The 19172-nt window shown below is 43.6% G+C and overlaps 1 protein-coding gene across 1 annotated transcript in view; it reads right to left on the minus strand.

Moving 5' to 3' along the window:
- Positions 1-596: 596 nt before the first annotated feature.
- LOC120051695 (cadherin EGF LAG seven-pass G-type receptor 1-like) overlaps positions 597-19172 on the minus strand; it is a 91312-nt gene continuing 72736 nt past the window's right edge. Inside the window, exons 15-34 of the mRNA XM_038998582.1 lie at positions 18956-19139; positions 17622-17723; positions 17329-17423; positions 17004-17213; positions 15643-15826; positions 15321-15473; positions 14728-14959; positions 12269-12436; positions 8897-9023; positions 8596-8796; positions 6479-6653; positions 6248-6360; positions 6068-6147; positions 5834-5960; positions 5559-5684; positions 5150-5277; positions 3311-3417; positions 1812-1956; positions 1378-1598; positions 597-934 (exon numbers count right to left, since the gene is read on the minus strand). Coding sequence (XP_038854510.1) covers positions 597-934; positions 1378-1598; positions 1812-1956; positions 3311-3417; positions 5150-5277; positions 5559-5684; positions 5834-5960; positions 6068-6147; positions 6248-6360; positions 6479-6653; positions 8596-8796; positions 8897-9023; positions 12269-12436; positions 14728-14959; positions 15321-15473; positions 15643-15826; positions 17004-17213; positions 17329-17423; positions 17622-17723; positions 18956-19139 — 3216 coding nt within the window. The remainder of the gene's footprint in view (positions 935-1377; positions 1599-1811; positions 1957-3310; positions 3418-5149; positions 5278-5558; positions 5685-5833; positions 5961-6067; positions 6148-6247; positions 6361-6478; positions 6654-8595; positions 8797-8896; positions 9024-12268; positions 12437-14727; positions 14960-15320; positions 15474-15642; positions 15827-17003; positions 17214-17328; positions 17424-17621; positions 17724-18955; positions 19140-19172) is intronic.

The raw sequence follows: 19172 nt of genomic DNA on the forward strand, positions 1-19172 counted from the left end.
AAAATACTAAATATCTACAAAGTAATTACACGGACCAAAGACATTGATTTGTTTTTTGGACATTTCTGTCTCTGTGGGCAAACAGCTGGGCACTTGGTGAATGTCTTACTGATTCATGAGGTCAATATCACATCATGGCACATCTGGTCCTAGAAAAGTCTTCAATCCCAACCTGCTGTCAGTTGCCACCCGCAATGAACAACTACAGACAGCCCCACTTGGTAGCCGTGCCGTGAAGTGCATTGTTTTGTTTTTCCAACTAGCTGCTGCATGCTGGGAGATGTAGTTCTCAGGCTCTCTCCTTTCTTCCCCTTTTCTTTCAGGCAGGCAGCTGTCTGGGCTAACACTGTTCTCCATAGGAGCTTAGGGGTCCCATAGTGACCTTTGAACCGCACGCATGGTATCGGTGCTGTAGCCCCTCTTGCCTTAAGAACTGGTTGTCTATCTGGAATTCTCTTCAGGTCAGATTGAGGTTTCGTTGCTACCGCTGTTGAGAGAGGCAGAGACAGAGAGAGTTGCTAAAGTCAAAAGTGACAGACGTATTATCCAACATATCTGTTAGAAATGCAACATGGCCACCAATATCTCGTAAACACTCACTCGGAGTCCGAGTATTGGGCGTCTTGAACCCCGTTGACCCCATTGACTAATGGCGACATCATCGTCCTCGTCGTTGTCATGACAACCCCATTGTGCAGGTCCCATGGAGACAACGGAAGGTGCGGAGGCACGGGCTGGCGAGGCGGGGATTTGATGAGGACCCCGTTGCCTCCGATTACAGGGTGTAGATGGGAGGAGACGGGAGACGGGGGGACTGGGGTAGTCCTGGTGGAGATGCTGTGGGGGTTGTAGTCACTCAGTTTCTCCCGCAGGCGATTCTTCATGTTCTTGTCAGTCAGGGGAGGAGGGGAGGTGATCTTGTTTTTCAGAATGCCTGGTTGCAAACGCAGAGGGTGAATGCACAAATCCCAGTCAGTCATACAAGAAAACACACACACGCACAAACAGACACATGCACCTTATTTGGATAGGAATAACATGTTAGGTACTAGATTAGAATTTTGATTATTTCATTTGAGAAATTCCTGAGAGAGGTAGTGAACTATAGAGGTCCTATATGGCCAGATAGGAGTCGTCTCTCTCTCTCTCTGTTTACACTAGCTTCCATAGCCACAAATTCAGATTCAAAAGTAAACATTTGCTACAAAAATGTGCTTTTTGATATTAATTTTAAGGTTAGTAGTGTGGTTAAGATTGGGATAGCTCTCAAATAGAATTTAAGAATGACATTTGTAGAAATGGGCAGGGTTTATGACTTTGTGGCTATGGAAGCTAGTGACGACTCTCTCTCTTGTTCTCTCTCTGTCGCTCGCTCACCCCTCCTCTTCTCTGTCTGGTTGCAGTCAGGTGAGCTGGGAGGGGCACTATCATTCTGGGACTCCCTGTTGACCTTGTTGTCCTGGTGGAGCTCCACGTTGACCTTGGTCTCCACACGCAGCAACTCCACCCCGCAGGGCTCCTCGCTCTCACTAGCTGTCGGCGGCTCCACTGGCCAGTAGGGCTTCACGTGATTGGCCACTGTATCCACTTCAGATACAGTAGAAAAATAAACACGTTTAAATATATGAGGTGTGTGGGCGTGTGTGTGTATGTGTGTGTGTATGTGTGTGTGTGTGTGTGTGTGTGTGTGTGTGTGTGTGTGTGTGTGTGTGTGTGTGTGTGTGTGTGTGTGTATGTGTGTGTGTGTGTGCGTGCGTGCGTGTATGTGCAAATGCAAAATGTGTGTGTGTGTTTGAACATGAGTCCCGTTACCTTTGGGTCTGTTGTGCTGGGACGGTCTCTCGTTGTTCCACCTATGCTTGCGGCTTCCTCTGTGATCATCACTGTCTGAGGAGTGGGACGAGGCATAGGAGCTGCTGTGCTCATCCACCGAGAGCTCACTGTCTGAGTCCGAATCTGTTACCATGGAAACACAGGAGCTATAACTTACTCTCTGACCTCTGAACTATAGAGTGGTGAGGAGGAGGTGCTCCGCGGACCCGTAGTGGTCGGAAATAGTTTAGCCATTCATTGTATTCATTAGCACTCTGATTAGTTGCTATTTTTGCATTTTCTCGTGTCAATAAACTTGGGACTTTATTATATTAATAAAGTCTGATTTAATCAACCAATATGATAATCAGTTTACAAATGTTTAAGGGTACAAGACTGTGTGTATATCTGGCTGTGTTGGCAAAATCACTACATATCCCATCGAACCAAGAGGGGAGATGCTGCCCGTTGTCACAGTCAGAAACGTCCTGCTAACCCTACGCTAGTGACGTTGGTTAATCTCAAAACTGAACTTGGATCTGCGTAGCAATGATATAATTCACCACCGTTGTCTTACAACAGATAACTCGAACCAGTCATGACTATTCAACAAAATAATAATTTTCAAGTTTCTTTCCAGCAAATTTCTTAGTTACATGACTGTATAGCTAGCACATTAGTTTTGAAGTTGAGGGTACAGTATTTATGAAGTTTAGCAATGAGGACTAAAACTAGCATAGTTCAGCTAGCCAGCAAGTTTAGTCAGGGAAAACGAGCTCGGGACCAGGTATACAGTGCCTTCAGAAAGGATTCACACCCCTTGACTTTTTTAACATATTTTGACTCAGGGTTGTGAATATTTATGTAAATTGAATATTTATGTCTTTAATTTAACAAATAAATACATCTAAAAATATGTTTTCACTTTCCTTATGGGGTATTGTGTACACAGTATATGGGTGAGATCTTTCTATTTATTTAACCCATTTTGAATTCAGGCTGTAACACAACAAAATGTGGAGTAAGTCAAGGGGTATGAATACTTTCTGAAGGCACTGTACGCTATGCATGCTAGGCTAATTCAGGAGACAAATTATAGTTTTTATGCCCTGATATCAAGAGCTCGGGGCGAAAAGTTTTATTGAACAATTCAGAGACTGAAACAAATACATCAGATTACTAATATTTAAGAGCGAATCAATATACAATCCCGAAATCAGCTGTAACGGTCAATAGTAAAACAAAGCTTAAAACGGTGTTTGAGTGAACCCTGAATCCCAAAAATGAATGGTAAATTCACTTCCAGACACAGTAGACTGCTTCTTCTCACCACTCTATAGGCCTGAGCAGCCAATGGCACGTCAATTATTGAGACATTCAGATGCATTAAGATTCCCTGTCACAAGCATTTCACTACACCCACAATAACATCTGCTAAACACATGTATGTGACCAATAACATTTGATGACACTCAATGTAACTATATAGGACTTGTACCGTCTCTCTTGGAGCGCTTGCGGAGGAAGATGGAGGAGTCTCCCTCCCCACGGAAACTCTTTTTGGCTGAGCCGGAGGATGTCATGCACTTCTGCCCTGAGTCATTCCTGTTGGAAGAAAGAGGCATGATGAGTACACAAATAATAACTTGAGTGTGAAATGTGGTCACGATATTCCATTAACTTTCCTAAAATTCCCAGGTTTTCCAGAAATTCTGCTTGGAAGATTCCCTGAATCAGGAAGGAATAAGCATGAAATCCAGAATCTTGAAAATCTTGAAAAATCTGGGAATTTTGGTTACTGGAGTTTTGCAAACCTAAGTAGAACCTAGCCATTATATTGCCTCGTCAGACCACCACTCTGTTCCAGCTGATGGAGGGGTGTTTTTAGGTAGGTACTCTTTGACATAGAAAATATAATTTTCAACAAACCTTAACTTGTCGATACTTCCTCAATTCCCGACTTGGAAGACATCTAATGTCTTCTAAACCTCCATGTCTAGTTGCAGGGGGTTTGTTTGAATTTAGAAAACGTTCCATTATTAAATGAAATAAAACATTTCTCCACTAAAGTGGAACTGACAGGGTTTTATCAACATGACATCTTATAAAAATGTGTTCCTATACACCCCAGAAAGAATATGACACTTTTTATGTTTTACATTTTACAATACAGAAAATACACCAGAATGGATTTCTGCAAATATTTAAATACCAAGGGTGTCCTCTTACATTTGGGAACTTTACAGTCCTATTGATCAGACAACCATGAACAGGTAGGTTATTTCTCCCTCCCTACGATAAACATCTAATGTTAGCCAGAGAGGGATGAACTAAAATCTAATGAGGCAAGAGTAGATAAACTCTCTGAAATGTTTTCCGTTTGTAGTTGGCCATAAAAATTTCACTGATAAGCAATGGGAAATAGTAGCCTGCTCGCCTTCGGCAGCTTGCCAGCCAATGCATGCTTGTCCCAACCCACGTTTTGACAACTGCGTGGAAAATGCCTGCCCGCCCATTTGATCGATGCCAAATACATTTAATTGACAACTAAGAGATATGCATGTTAACTGTGGATAACAGCCTTAGTTAAATTCGTCAGTTTTTATCCAAAATATTGAGTAATTGAAACTGAAAAAGTGCATCCCGAATGGGTGGAGGCAGCAAAATATGGACAGCTGTGATTTACAACCTGAGAGCAATATTTTTTTGACTACCAATAAATGTAATGGTGAATTGTATATCTATTTATTCTGCCAACAATGCCGTACTCTACATCATGGAATATTTTTGTCAAATAGAACCTATTTTTCAAACCTCTTATGAAGTTGATTTTGTAGTATAAACTGGGCATTTGATATTTTTGGACTGATATTATGATGATCTGTTTGTTTCATATCTGCAAAGTAGTGAAGGCGCTGTCAGTTCCACTTTAAGTAGTATAACAACGTGTCCGCCACCATCTTGTCTATCTCAAATCTTCTCATTGATTGAGACAGGTGGGTCCACTCCAAAGTGACGCATGTCATGATGACAATCACCTGTCTCGATCAATGAGAGAAGATTTGAAATAGACAAGATGGCGGCATACACATTGTTGGATTACTTCATGGAGAATTTTCTAAATTCAAACCAAGTCCCTGCAACTAGACATGGACGTTTAGAAGACATTGGTTGTCTTCCATGTTGGGAATTGAGGAAGTATCGCCAAGTTAAGGTTGATAGAATATTATCTGTGCTACGCCAAACAGCACCTAACCTGTAACGGCTAATACAGCATCACATTAGCCCGGCACAATCTGTTAGCTAAGTAGAACCCAGTTCCCACCCAGTAAGTCACCTGGCCTGGCTTCTGCTGAAGCTGCGGACTGATCTAACTGTGCTGTCCAGGGAGGCAGTGGACTCTCCGATGGCCGTGCGGTACAGACTGTCCTCCTCTGTGTACGAATGCTTAGCGTTCAGTGAACGCTGGGGACACAAAGAAGTAATAAACTACAAATTGTAGTCATTCAGCAGACACTCTTATCCAGAGCGACTTACAAGAGCAATTAGGGTTAATTGCCTTCCTCAAGGGCACATTGACAGATCTTTCAACTAGTCGGATCGGGGATTCAAACAAGTGACATTTCGGTTACTGGCCCAGTGCTCTTAACCACTAGGCTGCCTGCCGCCCGATACAACTCATAACTAATTTCTCAACATAAATGTACAGGCATACTACACTTAACTATGGACTGGAGTGTACTCACTGTGAGGAGAGTGGAGCGGGTGGCATTAGGCTCCTCCACTATGGATTTCCTCCCTGTGAGGATGTTCTTTAGGTTGGTCCTCACCTCCTTGTTGAAAACACAGTGGAAGAAGAATATGCACACACCCTGAGAGAGAGAGAGAGAGAGAGAGAGAGAGAGAGAGAGAGAGAGAGAGAGAGAGAGATATGGATGGATGGATAATTGCACATCAGATAAATATAACCACAGTAAGGCTTTTTGAAGCACTGTTTTTGACAAGCCAAAAAGCCAAGTACCTGAAGGCAGTTGAAGATGGCGAAGAGGTAGTGTAAGGAGAGGATGTCACTGTTGACCGCCATGAGGCCCAGGAGCCAGGTAGCACTGAGGAGCAGCAGGAGGAGGAAGGCTACATGTAGGGAACAGCTGGAGAGGAAATGTTTGTTATGTTTGAATGGAATCCAGCCAACATGGTATGCTACGTGCTAACTATTTTCTAACCCTACATGGTTATCCTGTCTCGAAGTACTCACATTGCTCCAGACTTCTCAAATGTCCACTGTCTCTTTCCGCATGAGGCCTTGGCGGCCATGAAGAATAAAGCAATGTTGACCTATGGGAGATACATGGGATGGAGATGAATTACATAATCCACTGGCCAGAACCAATCCAGTATAGTCCAACAAATAAACAGCGTCTACATACACACTCACCAGTACTACTATAGCGATGGGCCCAGCGATACTCCAGAAGAGTGTGTCGTGGACAGAAAGCCAACAGAAGTCTGGGTTCCCATAGCCCTCAGGGTCCAATCCTACTGCCAGGCCTACAAGAGAGGAAAAACACACACAGTGAGCATGTGCTTCCAGATTATGTTGTTTCAATGCATCTGTGTCCCTCTCTGTCTTTGCATGCATGCATGCGTGTGTGTGTCTCTCACTCACCGGTGATAATGGCAGGAATGCCCCAGCCAATGACGTAGTAAAACCTCATGCGGCCATGGTTGATATTCCTGACTTCAGTCAGCATGCGGTAGATGTGGAGGCCCTCCACCAACATCCAGGCAAACGCACACATGTAGAAGTAGTGGAGCAGGATAGCTACCACTGTACACATGATCTGAGGGACAGAGAGGTAGGGAAAGATGATTAAAGCCACTGTTTTGAAAGCCAACTGTGCTAATTGTTATTTAAGCTGTCTGTGAACTAAGTCTGGTTCAGTAACTGCTAATCTATAACAACAGAACACAATGCAATGGCTGAGGCCAAATCCACACATTGCCAAACAGACACAGAACTATTATTATCAAAGATAAAGCCACTTAGCACTGCTGTTAAGAGTGTTGGGCCAGTAATCGGAAGGTTGCTGGTTTGAATCCCCGAGCCAACTAACTGACAAATCTGTTGATGTGCTCTTGAGCAAGGCACTTATCTCGAATTGCTCCTGTAAGCCACCCTGGATAAGAGTGTCTGCTAAATGACCTCAAGGGGGACTAGCCTTCCTCATGTCAGCATTGGCCTGGACAGGGCAGGCTGTAGCCAATACGCATAGGCTATCACCTACGCACTTTGACATGTAGGCTAATTATTTATTTACATACACTTATGTTTTTCTTAACAGAATAGCTACTGTTTTTCGGTTTTCAAATCAATTTAATTGGCCATTTTGGTTAATGGCCTTGGTGCCCTTGAAAATGGCCTTGGTTCCCTGGCAGATATGGCACAGAATAGCCTTTCCCCGGCGGGAAGGGTTGGGTGGGGGTAGACTCCAGGTACACCATATGTACAAAAGTATGTGGACACACCTTCAAATTTGTGGATTTGGCTATTTCAGCCACACCCGTTGCTGACAGGTGTATAAAATCGAGCAAATAGCCTTGCAATCTCCATAGACAAAGATTGGCAGTAGAATGGCCTTACTGAAGAGCGCAGTGACTTTCAACATGGCACTGTCATAGGATGCAACCTTTCTAACAAGTCAGTTTGTCAAATTTCTGGCCTGCTAGAGCTTCCCGGTCAACTGTAAGTGCTGTTATTGTGAAGTGGAAACGTTTAGGAGCAACAACGGCTCAGCCGCAAAGTGGTAGGCAAAATAAGCTCACAGAACGGGACGGCCAGGTGCTGAAGCGCATAGCTCTTAAAAAAACATCTGTCGTCGGTTGCAACACTCACTACCGAGTTTCAAACTCCCTGTGGAAGCAACGTCAGCACAATAACTGTTTGTCAGGAGCTTCATAAAATGGGTTTCCATGGCTGAGCAGCCGCACACAAGCCTAAGATCACCATGCACAATGCCAAGCGTCGGCTGGAGTGGTGTAAAGCTCGCTGCTATTGTACTCTGGAGCAGTGGAAACGCTTTCTCTGGAGTGATGAATCACGCTTCAGCATCTGGCAGTCCGACAGATGAATCTGGGTTTGGTGGATGCCAGAAGAACATTACCTGCCCCAATGCATAGTGCCAACTGTACCGTTTGTTGGAGGAGGAATAATGGTCTGGGGCTGATTTTCATGTTCGTGCTAGGCCCCTTAGTTCCACTGAAGGGAAATCTTAACGCTACAGCATGCAATGACATTCAAGACAATTCTGTTCTTCCAACCTTGTGGAAACAGTTTGGGGAAGGCCGTTTCCTGTTTCAGCATGACAATGCTCCTGTGCACAAAGCGAGGTCCATACAGAAATGGTTTGTCAAGATCGGTGTAGAAGAACTTGACTGGCCTGCACAGAGCCCTGACCTCAACCACATCGAATACCTTCGGGATGAATTGGAAAGCTGACTGCGTGCAGGCCTAATTGCCCAACATCAGTGCCCAACTGCACTAATGCTCTTGTGGCTGAATGGAAGCAAGTCCCCGTAGCAATGTTCCAACATCTAGTGGATAACCTTCCCAGAGAAGTGGGGTACCAACTCCATATTAATGCCCATGATTTTGGAATGAGATGTTCGACGAGCATACTTTTGGTCATGTAGTGTATATCGACAAGTCGACAGTATATAATAATGCAATAAGACAAAATAAAGTGTCTTTCGGGTGTGCCTCAGGGTTGTGTGCTAGGGCCTCACCGCATTTTCAGTCTGGTTGATTCCGAAGAGTAAGACGAGCTGGGAGAGGAAGATTGACACCACCAGGTTCTTGTGTATGCTGTGGAGGTTAGAGCGGAGCTTCCGGAGAATGGCCAGCAGGAGGAAGGTGATGAGGAGGGCCACCAGCGAGGCTGACACTGTGGTGTAGGTGATGATCTTCAGGGGCAGGACCTCTGCATGCTGAGGAGGTAAACACGGCCAGGGGTAAGATCAAATAATAGAAGTTAACATAAGCTGAGTCACCATAACTGAATGTTTGGTAGGGGGCTCGGGGTGGTACCTCTCTCTTGGAGATGTCCATGAGCACAGCAGAGCTGGACATGTGACTGCACTGGCAGCTGATGTGGGTTCTGTTCCTGAACACCAGCTCACACCCCTTGGCAGACCAGCCTCCCGTTCTTTGAAACCTGGACCCAAAATAGATATTGTTTTATATGATTTACAGTACCAGTCAAAAGTTTGGACACATCTACTCATTCAAGGGTTTTTCTTTATTTTTACTATTTCTACATTGTAGAATAATAGTGAAGACATCAAACTATGAAATAACACATATGGAATCATGTAGTAAACAAAAAAGTGTTAAACAAATAAAAATATATTTTATATTTGAGATTCTTCAAAGTAGCCACCCTTTGCCTTTGACAGCTTTGCACACTCTTGGCATTCTCTCAACCAGCTTCATGAGGTAGTCACCAGGAATGCATTTCAATTAACAGGTGTGCCTTGTTAAAAGTTAATTTGTGGAATGTCTTTCCTTTTTTATGCGTTTGAGCCAATAAGTTGTGTTGTGACAAGGTAGGGGTGGTATACAGAAGATAGCCCTACTTGGTAAAAGAACGAGTCCATATTATGGCAAGAACAGCTCAAACAAGCAAAGAGAAATGACAGTCCATCATTACTTTAAGACAAGAAGGTCAGTCAATCCGGAAAATGTCAAGAACTTTTAAAGTTTCTTCAAGTGCAGTTGCAAAAACCATGCTTTGATGAAACTTGCTCTCATGAGAACCCCCACAGGAAAGAAAGACCCAGAGTTACCTCTGCTGCAGAGGACAAGTTCATTAGAGTTACCAGTCTCAGAAATTGCAGGCCAAATAAATGCTTCACAGAGTTCAAGTAACAGACACATCTCAACATCAACTGTTCAGAGGAGACTTCATGAATCAGGCCTTCATGGTCGAATTGCTGCAAAGAAACTCCGCATGTGTGGTTCCCACCGTAAAGCATGGAGGGGGATGTGTGATGGTGCTTTGCTGGTGACACAGTCAGTGATTTATTTAGAATTCAAGGCATACTTAACCAGCATGGCTACCACAACATTCTGCAGCGATACGCCATCCCATCTGGTCCACAATCACCTAACCTCAACCCAATTGAGATGGTGTGGGAAGAGTTGGACCTCAGAGTGAAGGAAAAGCAGCCAACAAGTGCTCAGCATATGTGGGAACTCCTTCAAGACTGTTTGAAAAGCATTCCAGGTGATGCTGGCTAAGAGAATACCAAGATTGTGCAAAGCTGTCATCAAGGCAAAGGGTGGCTACTTCTGAAATATCTAAAATATAAATATATTTTGGTTTAACCTGTTTGGGCTGCAGGGGCAGTATTGAGTAGCCGGATAAAAGGTGCCCATTTCAAACGGCCTCGTACTCAATTCTTGCTCGTACAATATGCATATTATTATTACTATTGGATAGAAAACACTCTCTAGTTTCTAAAACCGTTTGAATTATATCTGTGAGTAAAACAGAACTCATTTTGCAGCAAACTTCCTGACAGGAAGTGGAAAATCTGAAATCGATGCTCTGTTCTAGGGCCTGCCTATTAATGTCCTTGATATTTATTAGTATAGATGCACTTCATACGTCTTCCACTAGATGTCGACAGGCAGTGAGAGAAGAAATGGAGTGTGTAACTTGATCTGGGGTCGAATAAAAGCTCTCGGCATGACGTGTCACCAGTTTCCTGTTTTCTGGAGAGCGCGTGAAGGGACCTGGATTTGCCTTCTGATAAGCTGTCGTTATGGACGACTAATATCTCCGGCTTTGATTTTATTTGATACATGTGACAATATCATCGTAAAGTATGTTTTTTCAATATAGTTTTATTAGATTATTGAAATTTATTCGGGACGTTAGGCGTGTTGCGTTGTGTGCCTTTGTTCAGGAAGGAGAGCTTAGCGCCACTTTGCTAGCTTTCCGTGCTAATTGACTGGAGAAGAGGACATTCTAAATCCAAACAACGATTGTTCCCGACAAAGGACCCCTTGTACAACATTTTGATGAAAGATCATCAAAAGTAGGACCCATTTTATGATGCTATTTCATATATCTGTCGAACATGTGAAATAGTCGTTTGCGCCCAGATTTTGGGTACTCTCTCGCTATACCTAAGCTGGATGTCGTAATGAAGTTATTTTTAGAATTCTAACACGGCGATTGCATTAAGAACTAGTGTATCTATCATTTCCTATACAACATGTATTTTTTAGTAACGTTTATGTATAGTTATTTGGTCAGAATAGTTGAGTGCCATAAAAATATCCGCACATTCTGGGAAAAAGATGCTACGTTAGCACAATGTATAACCACTGATTTCAGCTCTAAATATGCACATTTTCGAACAAAACATAAGTGTATGTATAACCTGATGTTATAGGACTGTCATCTGATGAAGCTTATCAAGGTTAGTCAAAAATTATATATCTTTTGATGGTTTATTCGCTATCGCTAACGTGCCTATTGCTATCGCTAACGTGCCTTGATGAATGAATGCGGTAGTGTGGTAGGCTATTGTAGTAAGCTAATATAATGCTATATTGTGTTTTCGCTGTAAAACACTTAAAAAATGGAAATATTGGCTGGATTCACAAGATGTTTGTCTTTAATTTGCTATACACCATCGATTTTTCAGAAATGTTTTATGATGAGTATTTAGGTATTTGACGTTGGTGTCTGTAATTACTCTGGCTGCTTCGGTCCTATTTGTGACGGTAGCTGTGATGGTAGCTGCAATGTAAAACTGATTTATACCTCAAATATGCACATTTTTCGAACAAAACATAGATTTATTGTATAACATGTTATAAGACTGTCATCTGATGAAGTTGTTTCTTGGTTAGTTTGGTTGGTTCTTGGTTAGTTAGGTTGGCTTTGTGCATGCTACCTGTGCTGTGAAAAATGTCTGTCCTTTTTTGTATTTGGTGGTGAGCTAACATAAATATATGTGGTGTTTTCGCTGTAAAACATTTTAAAAATCGGACATGTTGGCTGGATTCACAAGATGTTTATCTTTCATATGCTGTATTGGACTTGTTAATGTGTGAAAGTTAAATATTTCTAAAAAATATATTTTGAATTTCGCGCCCTGCACTTGAAGTGGCTGTTGTCATATTGTGCCCGGCTTCGGGCTTGCAGCCAGAAGAAGTTAACACTTTTTTGGTTACTACATGATTCCATATGTGTTACATCATAGTTTTGATGTATTCACTATTATTATACAATGTAGAAAATAGTAAAAATAAAGAAAAACTCTTGAATGTGTAGGTGTGTCCAAACTTTTGACAGGTACTGTATGTTCTTGAACATAATCTAGCTAAACTCCATTCTAAATGTACAATTTGAGTAAGAGTATTGATAGGTATGCTTTTCCTTACGGGATGGAATGATTCCAGTAGACACAGACAGGTTTGGTCCTCTCCTCTGTCTCCAGTAGTGTGTATTCGAGTGTGATGGGCTGTGCCAGAAGAGGGGTCGAGTGCACCCCCTCGCTGTAGACCACCGTGCTCACAATAGGTGTGTTGATGATGGGCCGCTTGGGGAGTCTAAACACACACACACACACACACATTTATGCTTACATTGACTTTAGTCATCCAAGAGATGTTCATGTCGAGAGTGACTTTCCACAAGGGCCTATAGCAGGGCAAATGGTGGCCTGCATATCAACCCCCCCCAAAAAAACAAATGTGGTTGTGTAACAGCAGTTTTTCCCGTTGGTATGTTAGTCACTGACAGTCACTCAATTAGCCCATGTCAGGTCATTTTTTGTTGTTGATTGATACAGTAGTCTAGACAGCTGTCTAAAGTTGTAGTAATCATGGTCAAATTACTGATCGGAGGGCCCCATTGATTTTGTTAGTCACTCTCACTAAGTTACCATATTAAAAACTGCTAAGTTTTCTCTCTGCCCCATTGCAAAATTTGTAGAATTGCATGAAATTTGCTTTAAAACTGCACACTTTTCTCTAAGCCCATGGCAACATTTTAAGAATTGCAGGAAATTAAAGAATAATTTTTTCTCTCCGCTGTCAAGAGGGCCGCTAAAATGTTTTGTTCGCTAGGTGTGGATGTGGGTACACAGACCCGCGAACCACTGCGGCCTTTCAAAGTTGCATATCCCTGCCCTATAGCCACATCCCTGGCCTATAGTGAGGTAGCATAAAAACTAGCTGCGCCACCAGAGTCTCTGGGTTCACGCCCAGGCTCTGTCGCAGCCGGCCGCAACCGGGAGGTCCTTGGGGCGACGCACAATTGGCATAGCGTCGTCCGGGTTAGGGAGGGTTTGGCCGGTAGGGATATCCTTGTCTCAGTATGTAAAATGTAATAAAATGTATGCACTCTACTGTAAGTCGCTCTGGATAAGAGCGTCTGCTAAATGACTAAAATGTAAAAATGTAAATGTCGGTCTGAATATCTAGTTCTGAATATCTAGCTAACTGTTGTCGGTCTGAATATCTAGCTAACTGTTGTAGTTCTAAATATCTAGCTAACTGTTGTCGGTCTGAATATCTAGCTAACTGTTGTAGGTCTGAATATCTAGCTAACTGTTGTAGGTCTGAATATCTAGATAACTGTTGTCGGTCTGAATATCTAGATAACTGTTGTAGTTCTGAATATCTAGCTAACTGTTGTAGGTCTGAATATCTAGCTAACTGTTGTCGGTCTGAATATCTAGCTAACTGTTGTAGGTCTGTATATCTAGCTAACTGTTGTCGGTCTGAATATCTAGCTAACTGTTGTAGTTCTGAATATCTAGCTAACTTGTCGGTCTGAATATCTAGCTAACTGTTGTAGGTCTGAATATCTAGCCAACTGTTGTCGGTCTGAATATCTAGCTAACTGTTGTGGTTCTGAATATCTAGCTAACTGTTGTCGGTCTGAATATCTAGCTAACTGTTGTAGGTCTGAATATCTAGCTAACTGTTGTCGGTCTGAATATCTAGCTAACTGTTGTCGGTCTGAATATCTAGCTAACTGTTGTAGGTCTGAATATCTAGCTAACTGTTGTAGTTCTGAATATCTAGCTAACTGTTGTAGGTCTGAATATCTAGCTAACTGTTGTAGGTCTGAATATCTAGCTAACTGTTGTCGGTCTGAATATCTAGCTAACTGTTGTAGGTCTGAATATCTAACTAACTGTTGTAGGTCTGAATATCTAGTTCTGAATATCTAGCTAACTGTTGTAGGTCTGAATATCTAGCTAACTGTTGTCGGTCTGAATATCTAGCTAACTGTTGTAGTTCTGAATATCTAGCTAACTGTTGTAGTTCTGAATATCTAGTTCTGAATATCTAGCTAACTGTTGTCGGTCTGAATATCTAGCTAACTGTTGTAGGTCTGAATATCTAGCTAACTGTTATAGGTCTGAATATCTAGCTAACTGTTGTCGGTCTGAATATCTAGCTAACTGTTGTAGGTCTGAATAACTAGCTTACTGTTGTAGGTCTGAATATCTAGCTAACTGTTGTAGGTCTGAATATCTAGCTAACTGTTGTAGGTCTGAATATCTAGCTAACTGTTGTAGGTCTGAATATCTAGCTAACTGTTGTAGTTCTGAATATCTAGCTAACTGTTGTAGTTCTGAATATCTAGTTCTGAATATCTAGCTAACTGTTGTAGGTCTGAATATCTAGCTAACTGTTGTAGGTCTGAATATCTAGCTAACTGTTGCAAGTCTGAATATCTAGCTAACTGTTGTAAGTCTGAATATCTAGCTAACCTTTGTTGGTCTGAATATCTAGCTAACTGTTGTAGTTCTGAATGTAGTTGTAAAAACTATCACAAGGAAAACTAGGCAAAAACCAAACCCAGCATTTCCAGTGGTAAACAATACCTCAGGCTCCTGCGATCAACGTCGTAGTTCTCAGGCAGTAGCTGTCCCAGGGTCCTATAGATGATCACCACGGCAACAGGGAGAGGGCCTGGGACCTCAGCGTGACGACGCATTTTCTTGGCAGACACCTGGTGACCCACGGTGGTGGATTCAGCCTGGACAGGGGGCGTGTTTATGGCTGTTGCGTCTGTGGCTGCTGCTATCGAGACTGCTATAACGATTGAAACCGATACTATGACAATGAATGAATGAATGAATGAATGATTCTCACATAAAAAACTCTACCAGACTGGTTGAAAAACTTGACCAACTGTTTATACAGTACAACAGCTCAGACTTAAAGGGGCAATCTGCAGTTGAAACAATAACAAAGTGGCCACCGCGCCATTGTTTTAGCGAACAGTTGAAAGATGAGAATGGAGAGTCTTTAAGTTATAATCTTCAATAATGAATGAGTATATATCAATAATTTAAAAGTAAAAAAATGTATGTCACAATCACAGATTGCCTCTTTAATTAACTGACTATTTACATTGTGAAAGTGACGTAACGAACCACAAAATGTCTATGCTGTACTACTACTTTAATCCCACCTTTAACCTCCTCTGGCTGCTCTTGCTGTGTTGGGAATTCTGGGAAGCGGACAGAAGATTCCATTTCTTTGGAATAGACCTCCTGGATCTCTTGGAAATGCGGGATGTTTGTCCGTTCTGGCCTGGACGGGTCCAAGTAATCCAAAGAAACAACTGTGAGCACAGAGAGAGAGAATGTGTGATAATGATGCTTGTCTCCACTAGAGGTATTGGTGGTAGGTTGTTTGAAATTCACAATGTAACCTTACTGTGCATTAATTAGTAATGAAAATTATGTTACAGCAACAAAATAATTGTGTCATTGCACTGCAGATGGACTCACTCATGTTTTCCGTGACAACAGTAAAAGGTTTCAGGTAGGTCTTCCTCATGTTTTGGGCTAGGGCTTGGGCGTACTCCTCAAAGCTGTGCAGTAGTAGAGCTGTGCCACCTTCCGAACGCTGGATCTGCTCCCAGTGTCCTCTGTTAGCAGGGTCCAGGATGGCACTGCCTGCTCGGACCATGTTCTAGAACATTAACAGGGCATGTCATACACCTATATCACATCTATACTATGCACTACTCTGTATTGGCCCGTGTGGCCAGTATACATCAGAGACAAACAGAATGCATAATCGGTATCATATATCCTAAATGAAGCACGTGAAAACAATGCCAACAGAACAGAGATAAATGAAGAAAACAATAGAAGGAAAGGAGAACTGTCCTATAAAGGAAGGGGGGGTGGGCGGTCACTGTACACACATCATCTCACCACCCCTGGGGGAACTGCTACTCCCATTGGTTCAATCACCCAATACACTTTTTTCTAATTGGTTCTTGACCGCTTAAACCCTTCCAGATGCACCTTCTGGTATCTAACACATCCCAAAGAGCTAGGGCTGGTGCCAAGAATGCACACTGTTAGCCATCAGCGCCCAGTATGGTCATAGCCTTAATAAAGCTCATAGAGAACATGCTAATCATTACGCTGTATTACTTACACATAATAGGCTCTAGATCACATTTTCTATAGGGGGAGAAATCTCCAACTGGGAAAACAGGCTCTTAGCAAACCGGTACCACCAGCTATAAGCAGGATTTGTGGAAACTATTAGCGACTTAAAGCTAGTAGGATCCTTAAGCAGTTGAGCTTAACAATGTGGGTCATTCATTCAACTTTGAGCGAGTCTCCGAAAACTGTGAGTGAACATTTAGGGTAAACATATGATAGAGAACTATTTGAGGGTATATTTCTACACTCTTAAAAAAAAAGGTGTTATCTAGAACCTAAAATGGTTATTCGGCTGTCCCCATAGGAGAACCCTTTGAATAACTATTTTTGGTTCCAGGTAGAACCCTTCTGGTTCCAGGTAGAACCTTTTTGAGTTTCATGTAGAACCCTTTCCATAGAGGGTTCTACATGAAACCCAAAAGAGTTCTACCTGGAACCAAAAATGGTTATCCTATGGGGACAGCCGAAGAACTCTCTTGGAACCCTTTTTTCTAAGAGTGTATGAGTTCCTGACGTCATTGTAAGTAGCAGTGTTGCTAAGGCCAATGAACAAGCTAACTCCACAACTATCCTGTCTATCTTATCATTTCAAGCTCAACACATTATTTGAGAGCTGAGAAAGACCACTACAAGGCACCGAATGGCACTTAACATTCAACACTAGTTGAAGCATGTTTCCAGAGGCCCACCTCATGGAAGTGAATGTCTCTTGTGGTGGCCATGTCGAAGCCCAGCTGTTGGCTCTCGTACTGCAGCAGGCGGGTCAGGAGGCTGTAGGCCGTCTTCACGTCGTTGCCCTGGAGGTCTTCCGTGCGGTTGGTGGCGCTCCGCAGCATGCTGGCCATGCCCTTTGACCTCTCACCGTCCATCCTGGAGCTGTTGAGGTGCAACTCCTCGTCCTGAAGGCCAGAGGTCAGGGAGACGTCAGAGGTCAGACAGGTGTCTCAATGATAAAGGAGGGTTTTACTCTCAGTGGGACTTCCTGGTTTGAATAAAGGTTAAATCAAGACATACCTCTTTTTTCAGCTGAGAGAAGGTGATAGAGGTGCAGTTGAAGAGATTGGGAGGCAGCCAGCCATTCTCATCGCTGCAGTGGCGGATGGCCGTGCCTAGTGGGGAGGAGAAAGACATGGGGAGAGAAGGGTAAGGAAGAGCAGGACTGATTGTGACGATTCTCTGTTGACCTCTATTGCCTTTTAGCTGACACAGGATAACAACAGTATGAACAGTATAGTCTGGTCAAATTTCAATGAAATGTCTGCATTTCCAATCCATTTTCCCATTCTGAAAAGGGTTGCTGTGCTTACCAGTGGATCCCTTGGGACACTTCATGGCAGCAGGTTGTTCAAACTGGGTCGTTGGCCACCAGATCCCTGCATCAAAGGCCTTGGGACAGCCCTCATATACAACTGGTGAAGAAATTAGAACAACCAAGCACAGGGAGCCAATGAGTTAGGGTCAGGGAGCCAATGAGTTAGGGTCAGGGTCAGGGAGCCAATGAGTTAGGGTCAGGGTCAGGGAGCCAATGAGTTAGGGTCAGGGTCAGGGAGCCAATGAGTTAGGGTCAGGGAGCCAATGAGTTAGGGTCAGGGAGCCAATGAGTTAGTAAGGGTTGGGGTTAGGGTCAGGATCAGGGAGCTAATAAGTTAGGGTCAGGATCGGGGTCAGGGAGCTAATGAGTTAGGGTCAGGATCAGGGTCAGGGAGCCAATGAGTTAGTAAGGGTTAGGATCAAGGAGCTAATGAGTTAGGGTCAGGATCAGGGTCAGGGAGTGAATGAGTTAGTAAGGGTTAGGATCAAGGAGCTAATGAGTTAGGGTCAGGATCAGGGAGTGAATGAGTTAGTAAGGGTTAGGGTCAGGGTCAGGATCAGGGAGCCAGTGAGTTAGTAAGGGTTAGGGTCAGGGTCAGGATCAGGGTCAGGGAGCGAATGAGTTAGTAAGGGTTAGGGTCAGGGTCAGGATCAGGGTCAGGGAGTGAATGAGTTAGGGTCAGGATCAGGGTCAGGGAGCGAATGAGTTAGTAAGGGTTAGGGTCAGGGTCAGGATCAGGGTCAGGGAGTGAATGAGTTAGTAAGGGTTAGGGTCAGGGTCAGGATCAGGGTCAGGGAGCGAATGAGTTAGTAAGGGTTAGGGTCAGGGTCAGGATCAGGGTCAGGGAGTGAATGAGTTAGTAAGGGTTAGGGTCAGGGTCAGGATCAGGGTCAGGGAGCCAGTGAGTTAGTAAGAGTTAGGGTCAGGGAGCTAATGAGTTAGGGTCAGGATCAGGGTCAGGGAGCGAATGAGTTAGTAAGGGTTAGGGTCAGGGTCAGGATCAGGGTCAGGGAGCCAGTGAGTTAGTAAGAGTTAGGGTCAGGGAGCTAATGAGTTAGGGTCAGGATCAGGGTCAGGGAGAGAATTAGTTAGGGTCAGGATCAGGGTCAGGGAGCTAATGAGTTAGGGTCAGGATCAGGGTCAGGGAGCCAGTGAGTTAGTAAGAGTTAGGGTCAGGGAGCTAATGAGTTAGGGTCAGGATCAGGGTCAGGGAGCTAATGAGTTAGGGTCAGGATCAGGGTCAGGGAGCTAATGAGTTAGGGTCAGGATCAGGGTCAGGGAGAGAATTAGTTAGTAAGATGCGTTAGTAAGAGTTAGTAAGCTCCTTACCCATGCACCCGCTGGAGGTGACCTCGGCAAATGGGTTGTCACAGCGGTTACACTGGCGCCCGATCACGCCGGTCCTGCACTGACACTGGCCCGTGTGGGGGTGGCAGGAGCGCGACATGGCGCCAAGCTGGAAACACTCACAGGAGTAGCAAGTGTCCCCTCCCTCGGGCCGGTAGTAGTTATCCTGAAGGCAGGAGAGTGCGTGAACTGAGCATGC

This window comes from Salvelinus namaycush, chromosome 8 (genome assembly GCF_016432855.1).
Source record: "Salvelinus namaycush isolate Seneca chromosome 8, SaNama_1.0, whole genome shotgun sequence".
NCBI lineage: Eukaryota > Metazoa > Chordata > Actinopteri > Salmoniformes > Salmonidae > Salvelinus > Salvelinus namaycush.